The 14,290-nt window shown below is 31.0% G+C and overlaps 2 protein-coding genes across 2 annotated transcripts in view; both read left to right on the forward strand.

The window, feature by feature from the left end:
* Nucleotides 1–11,162, forward strand: part of LOC145318734 (protein rolling stone-like) — a 316,823-nt gene extending 305,661 nt beyond the window's left edge. The window contains exons 2-10 of the mRNA XM_080160225.1: nucleotides 6,961–7,058; nucleotides 7,497–7,585; nucleotides 7,908–8,029; nucleotides 9,270–9,297; nucleotides 9,403–9,466; nucleotides 9,907–9,983; nucleotides 10,157–10,294; nucleotides 10,404–10,494; nucleotides 10,995–11,162. Coding sequence (XP_080016351.1) covers nucleotides 6,983–7,058; nucleotides 7,497–7,585; nucleotides 7,908–8,029; nucleotides 9,270–9,297; nucleotides 9,403–9,466; nucleotides 9,907–9,983; nucleotides 10,157–10,294; nucleotides 10,404–10,494; nucleotides 10,995–11,059 — 750 coding nt within the window. The 5' untranslated portion in view covers nucleotides 6,961–6,982 and the 3' untranslated portion in view covers nucleotides 11,060–11,162. The remainder of the gene's footprint in view (nucleotides 1–6,960; nucleotides 7,059–7,496; nucleotides 7,586–7,907; nucleotides 8,030–9,269; nucleotides 9,298–9,402; nucleotides 9,467–9,906; nucleotides 9,984–10,156; nucleotides 10,295–10,403; nucleotides 10,495–10,994) is intronic.
* Nucleotides 1–14,290, forward strand: part of LOC145319931 (uncharacterized) — a 137,591-nt gene that overhangs the window by 22,000 nt on the left and 101,301 nt on the right. The window lies entirely within an intron of this gene.

Below are 14,290 nucleotides of genomic sequence, written 5' to 3' on the forward strand. Positions count from 1 at the left end.
ATTTTTTCTGCTTACATTGTTAGGGCTGTAAAACATTCTTTAAAAGTCAAATTTTAAACTCTTTGAAATGACATTTTTAAAAAATCATTAATCATTGAATTAAATAGTTAAAAAAAACTTAAAATTGCTTAGACAAATAAACATTATAAAATATCATCAAAATATGCATGTTTAAAAATAGAAAAAAAAAATACTTTTTTTTAGAATCTATAACTAATAAAACTACCTAACCAATCTTTAATATCAGAATTCATGCGTGTATAAGTGTAAAGTAAAAATTGTTTATGTATGCAAAAGTTCAGTTGAAATATATGTATCTAGCACATAGCTTATTTTATTTAATGTTTTTTTTATTAACCTTCAATCTTCATAGATTGGGATAGGGGTGGGGTTGCTTTATGACTTTTATGGGTTTGATCCAGATCCTCCAGGTCCCCAGGAAACTTTAAATGGCTTTGATTTTTTTACTTCAAAATTAGTTTATAATATAAGATTCATAGAATAGGTGTAAACCCCCCTCCCCCTCTCGTCTTCTACCCCCCCCCCCTCCCAATCTATTAAGGTCCGGCTGAGGATCCGATACTTAAGGATTAACTATTTTTCCTGTTTTTGATAGATTTAATTTAGTCATCAAAACCTAGATCCTTTATTTATATTTAGTCTGATACAGAGAAAATAGGATTATTAGAATAAGCAAGTGAGTCAAATGAAACAAACAGAATTAAAAGAAAGATGTTTTCTTGATTCATTCCAGCATGTACAACCCTCAAACGTAGTACTTAATACAGGCGAAGCTGCTGTCCTTGAAACTTTAACGTAAGATCCAACAACCAGGAATAACTCCTTTTCTGTAGTTAGTACGTTAAGTAACACCCATAAGACAACCAACTCTTTGCACGACCTTCGCCGTGAAGTCTTAACTGTGCATGGTAATTAGTTGAAACTGTTCTTGGACAAGGCATTCCCCCTGATCTAACTATTTATGTCGCGCACCTGATATAAAAACAGTAGGAACCATTTTTAACGTCCTTGGCTATTACGCGGTGTCTAGCCCCCCTCCCCCCCCCCTTATTAATAAAATTTTCATTTTGTTTTTTATTTGGTTGTTTTTTTACTTTAGGTTAGGTAAAATTACCTCAGGTAGAAGACTCACAGGGTTAGGTCTCCAACAGTGATTAGATGTGTGGAAAAAAGCAACCGCCGTCTTATTTTTAATTTTTATAAAAAAAATTAGGATTTGGGGAGGAGATGCGCTTTTTGGGAAAAAAAGGTTCGAAATTTTTTTTTTCTGTACTTATAGTTATTCTTGTTGCATTGGAAAATATTATATAAGTGAATCTGAGAGTTCAGCCTCCGTCATTGAAAACCAATATTCAATTCAAAGGTAAATTTTATATAAACGCCAGGGATCTTAAGTGATAAGACAATGTACAAGGAAGGGAGGGTCATTGGGTTATTAATTTAGTACACTAGTCCCCGAAGTTTTGTGATAACGTATTCTTATTCGTTGGCTTAACATCTTTTGGGATTTTTATTAAATTTTGATTAGTTGGTTAATTAAGTTGAGTGTTCCAACGTTTCAACCGCTAATTGTAATCCAGAGACGGACGGAAAAATAATATCTAGAATTAAATAGAAGCTTCGCTATTAAATAGGCACTAAAAATGAATATTCCGGAAATCCCCTTTAATTTTGAAGCACCTGGCTTTTAAATCCTCTTAGGCAATAATACCTTTTATATCCATTTTGGGGATTTTTTTCTCTTAACAATATTTAGTAGAAATTCAAAACAGTACATATTCAAAAAGTATTATATTTTTTAGTTAATTAAAAGGATATATAAAAGCCTTTTTTTATCCATTAAAAATAATATAAAAAGTTATTAAATTATCTTTTGAAAAAAAAAAAATTTTCAACTTTAAACTTTAAAAACGACTTTTCTATAGGTCAAACAAACGTGCTATAAATATTGTTAAGAACAACTGTCAAATGAACCTTCAATCACACGACTTTTGTATTAAGGTTTCAAAGGTACAAAGCAATGAGATGTGTCTTTTTCTTTGCTAATGCCCACTTTTTTCCCGATGAAGTGAATGTAAAAGTCTGACAAAGCAGCAGTATTTAAAAACTGTATGCCTCCACGCTTGACTGCTTCTTGGGAACACTTTGGGGACTTTTATTTTAGGGTTGAAAATGAATATCCAAAGAATTTATCAAATCTTATTATAGACAGCTTTCCCCGGATATCATAATGAAAAATTAAAAGATTAAAACCAGTTTTGTTAGCCCTGAAGGGCCAAAGGCACGGGGTAACGAAAGTAGAATTCATTTCTTGATGTTCAATTTAATATTAGTGGAAAATTATATGTATTACAATGCTATACATAACTTTTTAGTATGGCTTAAATATAAAATCCGTATAAATATAGGAATTATGGAGGAGCATCTCTACTAAATACTATAAGTTCGGATGTTTGTGTAAAAAATATGTCACCTAAATTGAAACTAAATATCCCGTTTTAGTTTAAAGCAAGGATGACATCATCAATTGAAAGCGAAGCCTAATATACAGAATATAAATACCTCACCCCCCCCCCCTACACACTTAGTGTTCTCTCTTAATGGGGTTATGTATTTGATTAAACCAGACCCTCCTCCTCTTAAAATTGTCAGAACCCGCCTTGGACCAAAGTAACCTTCTCAGAAAATTTTGCAACGACTAGTCCAGCCGTTTGCAAGATCATAATGGACAAATGTTTATACATTTTAGGATAAAATATTAAAAATAATGTTTTAAATGAGAAAAAATACTCTTATCTTTTTACTGTTTTTCCTCTCTCTAATACAAGTATAAAAGGTATAGGAGATTTTAGAATTATGAATAAAATATAAAGATTGTAAAAAATAAAAAATAAATATAATATGTTCCTGTTACTATAAGGAATAACCTAAAAATCGTAGCAACTCTATAGTTATTTTTAGAAAGTTGATATGTCCATTTTGAATAAGTATCATGCACTTTACGCTATTTTACAAAATAATGGTATTAGTATTTTCTTTAGGTTATTTGAAAAAGTAGATTATCGAATAAGGTTTTCATTTAGCCATTCCCTTTTTCCCTGTAATAAAGCTTTCATAAATTCATATCTCTCATTTGCTGTTTTTATTATTGTGTTATTTTTGAGTTGTGTGAAAACTGTAGTATAAGCCGAATATTATATTATATCAGTATAAAAAAAGTAACAGGATGTTTGTATGTCTGTTTGTGTGTTTGAAGTGAAGAATATCGATAACCGCTTTTTAAAGCTAAAATGTTAAGTGGAGGCTTGGTCCTTCCCACCATCCCTTAATTGCCCCTAGAGGCAACTTTTTGTAATAATAGAAATAAGTAATGTTTTTTATGCAGCCTAAGATATAGGCTCAGAGGTGGTTTAAGTATTTTTTTTATTTTTAGATTTAAGTCTGCGAATAATTTCATAATATTTTTCTGTTCTTCAAATACAGGGTCTTGGAAACTAGGGGCGCATCCGCAAGTAATTACATAAAGTTGTAATTTTTTTTGTATACAACTTAAGATTTCGATAACTACTAAACCCGTTGAGTTCTCCATAATAGAGAAGTCTCACTTAGGTCCTGGTACGGTTTTAGGCTAATTTATTTTTGGATGCCCTTGGATGATTTTAAGCTATTTTTCTGCCTTTTCCTACCCGTTTTGAAGGCAAAGCTCCTAGATGTTAGGGGCGATGCCGCAATTCATCATAGTGTCATCTTTGTAAGTAATGCAGTCACTATGTAACTCTGACTTCACTGTATGTCCGTGCATTCGTTATGTAATTTTACATAAATGCCCATATCAAAATAACAAGAACAATAATGTCCTGAGTAGCGCAGAATTGAAAAATCACAATATTCAGAAAAAAGCATTGTGATAAAGAAAAAGTGATATGGTTAAAAAGTGGAAAAAAAGAAAAATAATAAGGAGAGATAGATAGAGAGAGCCAGAGAGAAAGAGAGAGAGAGAGAGAGAGAGAAGAGAGAGAGAGAGAGAGAGAGAGAGAGAGAGAGAGAGAGAGATATATAGAGTTAGAGGAGAGAGAAGAGAGAGAGAGAGAGAGAGAGAGAGAGAGATAGAGTTAGAGGAGAGAGAGAGAGAGAGAGAGAGAGAGAGAAAGAGAAAAGAAAAAGTGGAAAACAGGAAAAGCGATAGAGAGAGAGAGAGAGAGAGAGAGAGAGAAAGAAAGAGAAAGAGAGAGAGAAAGAGAAAGAGAAAAGAAAAGTGGAAAAAAAGGAAAAGCGATAAAGAGAGAAAGAGAAAAGAAAAAGTGGAAAACAGAAAAAGCGATAAAGAGAGAGAGGGAGAGTAGAGAGAGACAGAAAGAGAGAGACAGAGAGAGATAGTGATATAGGAGAGAGAGAGAGAGAGAAAGAGAAAAGAAAAAGTGGAAAACAGGAAAAGTGATAAAGAGAGAGAGGGAGAGTAGAGAGAGACAGACAGAGACAAGCATAGACAGACAGAGTGAGAAAGAAGGAGAAAGAAATAAGAAATAAATTACCTCCACTTTTAGAAATTGTCATTTTCTGTACAAATGATTGTCTTTTTTTTATTAAAATTTTTAAGAATCATTTTTCAAAGTAATGTTTACCAGAGAGAGAGAGAGAGGGGGGACAATGGGCTGTTGATTACACTAGTCCCCAAAGTTTATAATAAAGTTTTCTTATTCGTTAGCTTAACAACTTTTAGGACTTTTAATGAATTTTGATTGGTTGCTTCATTAAGTTAAGTGTCCAAACGTATTGACCACTATTTATATTCTATAGAAGGAGTAATTTTATATATTGACATTGGGATCTACGTCAATTTATCGGCCATTGTCTTATCCCAAAAAATTACGTAACCATGCACCTAGATGAGTTTTGAATAATAATTACAATAGATGTAATACCATAGATGGTATGTCAGACACAATAATCCACTCAACTTTAAATAGAATTTCTAGCAGACAAAGATTTTTGTTTATATTTCAATGTAATAATAAAAGCGAAGAAATATTTGGACGATATATCTTGAAAGCTAGCTTTATCCTAACAAGGGTGACAACATCCATAAAAGCGGAGCTCTGAAACGAACATTTACACTTGTAGAGTGTTAGAACTGAATAAATCAGAACATAAATGTCGAATTAAAATTGTAAGTAAATTTGTTGAAAAACTGCTTAATTTCAGGATAATGTTTAAGAATTTTAGGACTTGATTATAGAGATGCTTCGCTCATACGATTGTACTTTGTTGTCCCAGGAATCAGTATTCCAAAATCAGATCAATGGGATAATTTTATCACATAAAAATTTGTTTAAAAAAAGTTAAAAATCATCATGATTAAAATGGACATACGGACATTCTGGTAACGATTATAGATATGCCACGTTTTCTAAATCTTACCTAAATACTACAGGAATCACCATGCAAAGTTTAAAATCGATAGGATAATTCTAACATGCCTAAATTAACGAAAAAAGCTATCCGTTCCAGACGGACGGACTGACCCTAATTATAGAAAAGCTTCGCTTTAAAATAACTATTTGTAATTAACTTATTTTTTGAAAATATTTATCCATAGTAGTTTCTCCCAGCTCATACCAATAACGAAATTAATTCGAAAAAAATCACGAAACCTATACGTGTTTTTCAGCTGTCGTTGGGGGGCAACACATCGTAAAATTGACGACCTCTCCATTTGCCCCCCAAATATTATTTTAGATTTAATTCCCTTGTTGGTTATACCTTATTCCTGAGTTTCTCCCACTTTGTACATATTTCATTTGTGCATGAATAAATTTTTCGAACACGTTGATCCAATAATATGGCCGGATCGTTCCTACAGTTTGTTCTTATAGGTACAATTTACTGATACACTGAAGGCTCTAGATCTACCATAATATATGTATATTAAAATTACCTACTTAAACGCCCACATCTACTCTGTAATTTACAGAGAAAAAACTTCACAAAAATTAATCTTAAAAGGATCTTAAAGTGTCATTATATTTTGATATTTTTTAACAAAACAGCATATCGATCCAATTTTTGATATTTTAGTTCATTCTAATTAAATAAAAACTAAAAAAATGATAAAACAAATATTTTCTTGTTTTAAATGATTAAAACTGTTTACAATGTGTCTACCTGCTATTGATGTAAAAAAGTCGCTTAGTGTGTTTCTGACGCTCAAATAGCAAAGTGAACTTTATTCAGGGTACCCAAAGTTTTATCATTACATTATTTTAGTCGTTGGCTCAAAAACTTTGGGTACTTTTTTTAATTTGATAATTCTAAACTCGTAGTGTCCAAACTTTTAAACCAATATTTTTTTTCTAGATAAGTGATAATCATGTTTTTTTTCACCATTAGGGATGCATAATTGTCTTATCCCTTAAGATCCATGGCTTTATTGGTGAATTTAGTCAAATGGCGTTTTGTAATTTAAGAAAGAATAATAACATTCACAAAAGGGAAACTCAATAACTTATTTTTAGTGTTTTTTATTTGTGAAGTTTAACAAAAATACAAAGGGACAGACAAACATAAATAATAGGAATTGCAGCACATTTCGGATCTTTAGTTTAGTGTAAGTTTTAGTGTAAGCACTTTCTTCATAAGTATTTATGAACGGACATAATTTAAATATACAAAAGTTTTACTTTTATAAAATGCGAAACCTTAAACGAAAAACAAGGATGGCAACATCCATAAAAGCGAAAATCGGAAATCAAAATTTTTTGTGTGAAAATTGCATGATTCTGTTTAAGGAATTGAATTGTTGAATTAATCAGCGTCCAAAGTTTGAAATCGATTCTAACATGTATAAATTAACTAAAAGAGCTTAACGTGTGTTCGGACGTACAGACCTTAATTATAGAAAACCTTCGCTTTTAACACGATAGAAAACTGCCATTTTTTTATAGATTAATATGCAAAAGTAGAAATGTTACATCTAATAAAGCCGAAGCATTTTTTACACCCCTTTCCACATGCTCATTTCAAACAGAAATGGCATTCAGGTCAATTTTAGTAGTGGAGCTTCTTTATAAGTGTTTGTGTCTGTATAATTTTAGAGGTGCAGAAAATTCACTCCCTCATTGCTTAAAATTTCCTTCTCTTTAAATTCTTTACTTCTAAGTCCTTTTTCAAAATTCCTTATCTCTTAAAGTTATACTCCATGTTTTGCCTTTTTCCAACATCTTCTCTGCTTTTGGCCATAGCCGTCTATGTTTTTTTGTTTGATGGAGCATCTCAGAAAATGCTTCATAGATTAATGTACATTTTTGAACATGTCTGCATAAAAAATGACCAGAAATCAGTGTAATTATATTTTAATTCTCAATAATCATATATTTTGAAATTTAAATGATATGAACATTTAATTTTGCACTTTTTATGCTTTGATTAAAAAAATAGAAATCTTAACAAAACTTATGATAATAAATGTTCAATTGCAGGTGATAGAATACGGGTCTGGTATTTGATATATCAGCTGTTGAGCTGCATGTTTTTACTTGGCTGTGTTCTCAAAACTTGGATTGATGCTGTAAGTGTCCTAAGAAAAGAGCTGTTAAAAGCTTCAGCTTCCCTTAATAGATTTAGCCTAACTGTGTATCCAGTCGTTATTTAGTTAACACAACAATAAAAATAATATTAAAAGCATATCTAATCATTTATTTATTTTCATTTTCCTCCCAACTCTTTGTCTTCACTCCAAGACAGGGAATTGTCTCCCTTGAAATAACCTAAAACCTTACCTGGACCAATAAAAAAAATTTTAGAACAATCATTTCAGCTGTTTATCAGGTAATAATGAACATATATCCTATCATATAATAGCAATTATTAAAACATTTACGTAATTTTAGAGTGAGAAGAATAGCTCCTGGAAGTACATAATTTGGATGACCCACTGGGGTATTGTCTCCATCAACTTTTGTGTTTTCATTGAAACCTGTCTAACTTTCTACATTTATCTCAAGATATCCAGGTAGAATAATCTCTTCACCTAATCCACTCATTTTCAAAACAAGGATGGTATCTTACATAGGCTCATAAAATCACAAATACAAAAATTGTATGAAGTAGCATCTACTTTGAGCATAAACTTAAATCATAAAATTCTTTAAAATTATTAACAAAATTTGCAGTTGAAAAATTCAAAAATACAAGACATTTATCAAAGACCTTATCTTTGAGTAGGGTCTTAGAAATTCTATACTATTTTTCCATAATTGTCCTAAATCACTATAGGAATCTACATTTGAAGTATGAAATCATTATGATTCTAAGATATCAATTTTTAGTGTTAAATAATTGTAATTGTAATTGTAATTATACAAATGATAGTACTAAAACTTCTTTTTGTAACTATAGAGTTGCTGCAGTTCCAAGTTTTGTATTTTGTAAAAAACTTTACAGATAAAGATTACATTCAAAATTAAAGTGTATGATATTTATATTATTATTACATTGAAAATAACATAATTGATCCAATATTTTTTGCAATGGTACAGATACAGTACAAATTCTGCTGATTGCAAATAGAATAGGAAATTGACAGTACTGTTAATGCATGCATAAAGCACCCCATCAATATTTTCCACTGATTTCCGATGACCTTTGCACAGATTTTTTTTGCAATTTTCTGTAATTGTCATTTTTTGTTACTTCAAAATCTTTTTGTAGTTTTGACTAATGAATTGTAATCAAGAGTTTACTTCCAGAGAAAAAAAAACTTAATAGAATAGAGTTCAATGGGTACATTAAGAAAGTTATTTTCAATTTAAAAACATGCACTGAAATGTAATATTTATTTTATGCCACAGCATGCATATTATGATATATGATATGATTTAAAAGTCATTGTTGTTTACTTAACAAGTAAGTGTACAGTTGTTTTTCTTTACTTTATTTTATTCCACACTAAATTATTATACCATGTTAGACATTATTTGCAAGAAATTCAGTTCTCAGAAATTTGTATGATATTGACAATACAAAGAATATTGGATTGAATATTGAATTTTCAGGATATTTGAAGTTCAGTGAAGTCATCAAAAAATGCATAGCATGACCTTTTTATATAACCTTCTAATAGATTAAATGTTTTATTAAAAATTTCTTATCTTTCATGTTTGTTGAAGGATTATGTTTATTTTGTTTTAATGATATAATAACATATTTGTGACTTGAATCTTTATGCTTAACTAACAATTTATTATTTTTAGAGCTGACAAACCAAGTGAAAAATTGAACAGGAAATCAGATGAAAATTGTAAATTTATATAAATGTTTAAATTGAAGTTTTACTAGCTGTTTACTTTTCTTTTTAGATTATTAATTTTCATCTGAACCCTTTAAAGAATTTTACACATTAGCTGGGGTATAAGTCATATTACATACACTGCAGCTCTCATGATAACAAGTTAGTAAATAGTTTATTTAACCCTGTGGGGCTGAATGTCTAACCCTGCAGGGAAATCAATAACATTTACCTAACCTAAAATAACATATCAAATGAACCTAAATGAAGCCTCCCGACAATGAAAAAATCAACTAGTTAACCAGACCAACTTAGGAACCTTACTACTATATGTGATACTAGCAGCAACGCTCCATAGCCTCTAGAGTCTCTGTATTCAAAGAGGTAAAGGGGCTAGAAAATATCTTTAAACAATCCCAAGACTTAAATCCAAAATTTAGAAAGCCTAAAGACATAACATGAGCTGTATAAAGCTTCCCTAAAAAGTGAACACAATCAGTTCAGTAGTGATTGATATCTTAAGCTTTAGTAAAAAAAAACTTAATACTTTATATTATGGGATGATATTTCAAAATGTAAATTATATAAATTCTAAATTTTAGTTTTGTACTGGAGTTTGTTATTCAACTGGGGAACAGAAACCTTGTCCTTTGAAAACTTCTATGTTCATGCTATCCAGGTTGGAAAATTAAAATTCACAATATGTCTAAATAAAAGATTTTTAGGTTCCAAATAACTTTATGTAAATAAATCATTACAATAAAATGTCTCTTTAACAAAGTAAATATAACAAGATATTTTATTTCTCACTTTTTTGAGGGAAAAAAAATTAAATACCAATATTTTATTCAGGGTATCTACTCCATAATAGATCAGTTTATGTCAGCTCGACCTTGGGATGGTGGTCATTGGTGGCTGAGTCTGCCCTTCCCTGTTATCTATGCCTGTTTCAATGTTATCTACTGGGCAGCTGGTGGAACTGATTATTATGTAATTATTAAATCTATTGTTTGAAATTAATATCATTAAGAAATCTTTTCTCACTGAGCTACTCATTGTTTGTATATTTACAAACTTTAGCACTATCTTTAATTTTAAGGGTAATAGCTACATCTATGATATCCTGGATTGGTCCAATGATCCTGGAATGGCTGTTGCATACCTGGCAGCTGCACTTGTTTGTATTATAGGTATTTTTAATCTATGAAATTAATTACAGGATTTATGATTCTCTTCTAGATCATTTCTGTATAATGTTGCTACTATTTTTAGTAGTGAATTATCAGGTTTTATTGAGATTTGCCTATTGGTTGGGGTGCTAGTATGATTCCTAGATTTTTAAGTTATGGGTGTTGTCATCCTTCTCAAAATTAAAATTCCACCTATTTACTTAACATTTTGCAAGAATTAAGCACACTAATAAAAACAAAGAAATAATCTGAAATGTTGTTAACAAAGATGGCATTTATAGAAAAGTAAATCTGAGTAAGGGTGGGATAAAAGTTACAATTCATTTTCTAAAATTTGCATAACTATAAATAATCATGTCCATTTCAGCCTTGCAAATAGACAGATGTACTATAAGTAGCTAATAGAGTAGCTTTTTTAGTAAATATATTTATTTGTATTGAAATCATGTTATTATTTGTGGATCATGCATCTAATTATTAAATAATTTCAATTATTTCAGCTGTCCACTACTTGTTTGTGTTCATCACCTGGATCAGAGATCGTCTTCACACAAAGTTCTTCTAACCATTTTTCATCATTGTAAATTTTCTGATTGAATTATTTTATGTTTATCTTTTCTGTAATTATTTAGCCTTGAATAAAGTATTTTATTAAAATTTATGAAAAATCATTCAAAGAAAATTTTTTTGGTGTGAACTAATATTTTCAAAGCAATTTCCGAGTTACACCTTAATGTATGTAAATTCTGTATTCTTTTCTAATTTATAAATTTAGTGGGTTTACTCCGATTATCTTCTACCTACTAGCATCTAGGCCCCAGCTGTTCTCTAGACTCTGAGGGCACTTAAAGTGAGGGTAAAACAAGTAAAAATATATTTTCTGTGGGGGGGGGGGAGGGCCCAGGGGGATCATTTGTTCTTGGGGCAATTTCTCTTAAAGGGGATGATGGTACCCTTCCCCCAAAAAAGTTATGAACCTTACTACGACCTATGAAAGCTACATTGTAAATTAGAACCAGACACACTTAAAAACATCCTGTTATTTATATATGTATGTATAATATAAGGATTAAGTATAGAAGATGATTAAAGTCCCTCAACAGATTAAGACGCCATACGATAAAATAACCAATGAGAGGCCAGCATAAATTTTTACCATTGGTCAATTACAGTGTATACAATTACTGGCCTCTCATTGGCTTTTCTATCGTATGACGTCATAATCGGTTGAGGGACTTTAATCATCTTGTTAAGTATATTATGATTTTCAAAGATAAAATTATATTGCTTTATATAAAGCCAGTATTTTTGTGTCCAAAAAAGTAAACTATATAGATCGATTTTTAGCTTTATACAAAAAATACTGTCTCACCCTCCGAGAAAATAGCCTAAAACCACTTCAGGACCAGAAACTGTATTTTCCTGAGGAGTAGAGCCAAATGATTGCAGCTGTCACCGAGATCTTAAGCTTAATACGGACAGACAGACAGACATCGTTCTACTTTTTAGTATAGATAATCAAGAGTAGCTTCGCTTTGCATGGTATTGTCAATTCTCATTTCTTGTTTTTCTTATTTACTTTCGACTCACTTTTTTCTATGTAAAACAATTGCTTAGGTAATCAGAATTTTGCTTCAAAACGATTTGCATATTTTGGAAAACCCAAAGCGAGAAATTTCTGCAAGTAGTTTGCAATTAGTTTGAACCACCCAATCTATATATAAATGCAAAGTAGAAGGATGTCTTTCCGTCCGTTTGTCTGTCTTAAGCTTAAGATAACCGCTTAACAGACTAACGAACTGATAGAAAAGCTTTAAGCTTAAACGTTTTATACTTAGGAAAAGATAAATTGAATTTTGATGTTTATTCTTTATTTATACAGGCGAATTTAATTGTTAGAATTTGAGGCATTTAAAACATAATTAATTTTTGAATGAACAAGGACGAACTCATACATTAAAGCGAATATAAACTTACATAATGAGCCAGTTGCATTAAAAGTAAAAAAAAATGAAATAAATTTATTGATTTTTATAGAGTAGTTTTGCTACATGATTTGCAGCAATCAATTGATAGACAATTTTACCAAGTTTTAGATATTGAGGTTATAATTTGTCGGCTTCCTGCCGGGGAGGTGTCGAGTTCGAGTCTGGACAACACCGCATCACATTAGAGGTATTAAAAATGGTACCTAGTGTAACTATGTAAAGCACGTGACATCGATATTAATAGTAGTGGGAATGCAATGGCCCATTCATTGGTGCAACTCATTAGCATGTAAAGTTAGGACTTTCAGACAATTTGAAGGCGCGGAGTATGAATTTAGTTGTGTTTCAAGAGGGCTATGATCTAAAGCGACACCTTGCCCCGAGATGTAATTGTAAGTAAAAAGTTTTGGAACTATAAGGCAATTCTTTCCTGCCTAAAAAAACGAACTGATTCGAAGACATTGTTATAGAAACAATTCACTAAGTTTAACAATTATTAAGCGATTCTTTCTATTATATTCTAAAACATGATTAAACCTACTGACGTGCAAAACCTTATTGTAGAAATGCCGAATATAAGAGCTCGAAAAACTTGAATGGCGGTTCATGGCTGCCGAGCCATGGTAATAGTTCCTCAATTTGGAGAATTTTTAGCAGCGAAGCTACTTAATAAATATGGGCAGTCCGTCGCTGAAACAAAGTTTGTGAAAATCAAGGATATTTACCAAATCTTTTTTTTAAAGATTGACTTATTGATTTTAAAATGTTGCTTCGCTAATAATAGACATAATTGTCCTTGTTAAAGCGTATTTGAAACTTATATCCCCTAGAATATACTAAATCCTAAAATGTTTTTACTCCTTTACTGATTTATTTTTGTAAACAATATCTAAAATTGGGCTTCACAGTTCACTTCAGGAAGGGAGGAGACATTGGACTGTAAATTACACTGGTCCCCAAAGTTTTTGTTACAAAATCATTTATTTCTTGGCTTAAAAAATTTTGGGTACTTTTATTTGTTAATTTCAAACTAGTAGTATCTAAACTTTTTTTTAAATAATTGTAATCTAAAGAAGGGGTAATTTTGTTTCTTATCAATTTATCACCATTGTCTTATCCCTTTAAATACCTGTCTTCACTCAAATACATACTCAGACAATTTCCTATTGAATTACAGATGAACCGCCTTTACTCTATAAAGATATAAAAATGAGGAAATGTAATCGTTTCCTATACAATGTGCAGTTCCAGCTAGAGAAAGGTTTATAACTTTTTATAAACACAACCTCCTTAAGAGTAATCATCTCTAGCAAGAAATGACACCCTCCCCACAATTTTTTTGCTTCAATTAATGCTAAATTGAAAATGGGGGTGGGACTACTCCCATTAATATGATATAAAGGTCATTTAAGCAATACTAAAATAAAAACGACCGGCTTCGTGTAGAGTATTTTCGCTACCAAAACCTAGAAAAAATGTTCAAATGGGAAAATGTGTCTAAATGTGTAAAAATACGGCGGTGTGCAAAATCTACCCAAATCTCTGATATTACCGGAGACAGCTTATCAAATCTTCCGGGAGATTTGCCGCCAATTTTTAACCAATCAAAATTTAAGATTTTATTTGGCGGCATTTTTGACCAATAATATTGAGCGATTCGGCACTTGTAGTAAATTGCTCCGACAGAACATATGCGCGCCTAAGTAGGTAAGTGTCTAGGACATTAATGCCCATAAGTAACGTAGCTATGATAGAAAACAAAAGAGTCTTATAATATAAATGAGTAAGGCTTTTTGCATAAACGTTCT

Source organism: Acartia tonsa, chromosome 5, assembly GCF_053477335.1.
Source record: "Acartia tonsa isolate MP-2025a chromosome 5, ASM5347733v1, whole genome shotgun sequence".
NCBI classification, from domain to species: domain Eukaryota; kingdom Metazoa; phylum Arthropoda; class Copepoda; order Calanoida; family Acartiidae; genus Acartia; species Acartia tonsa.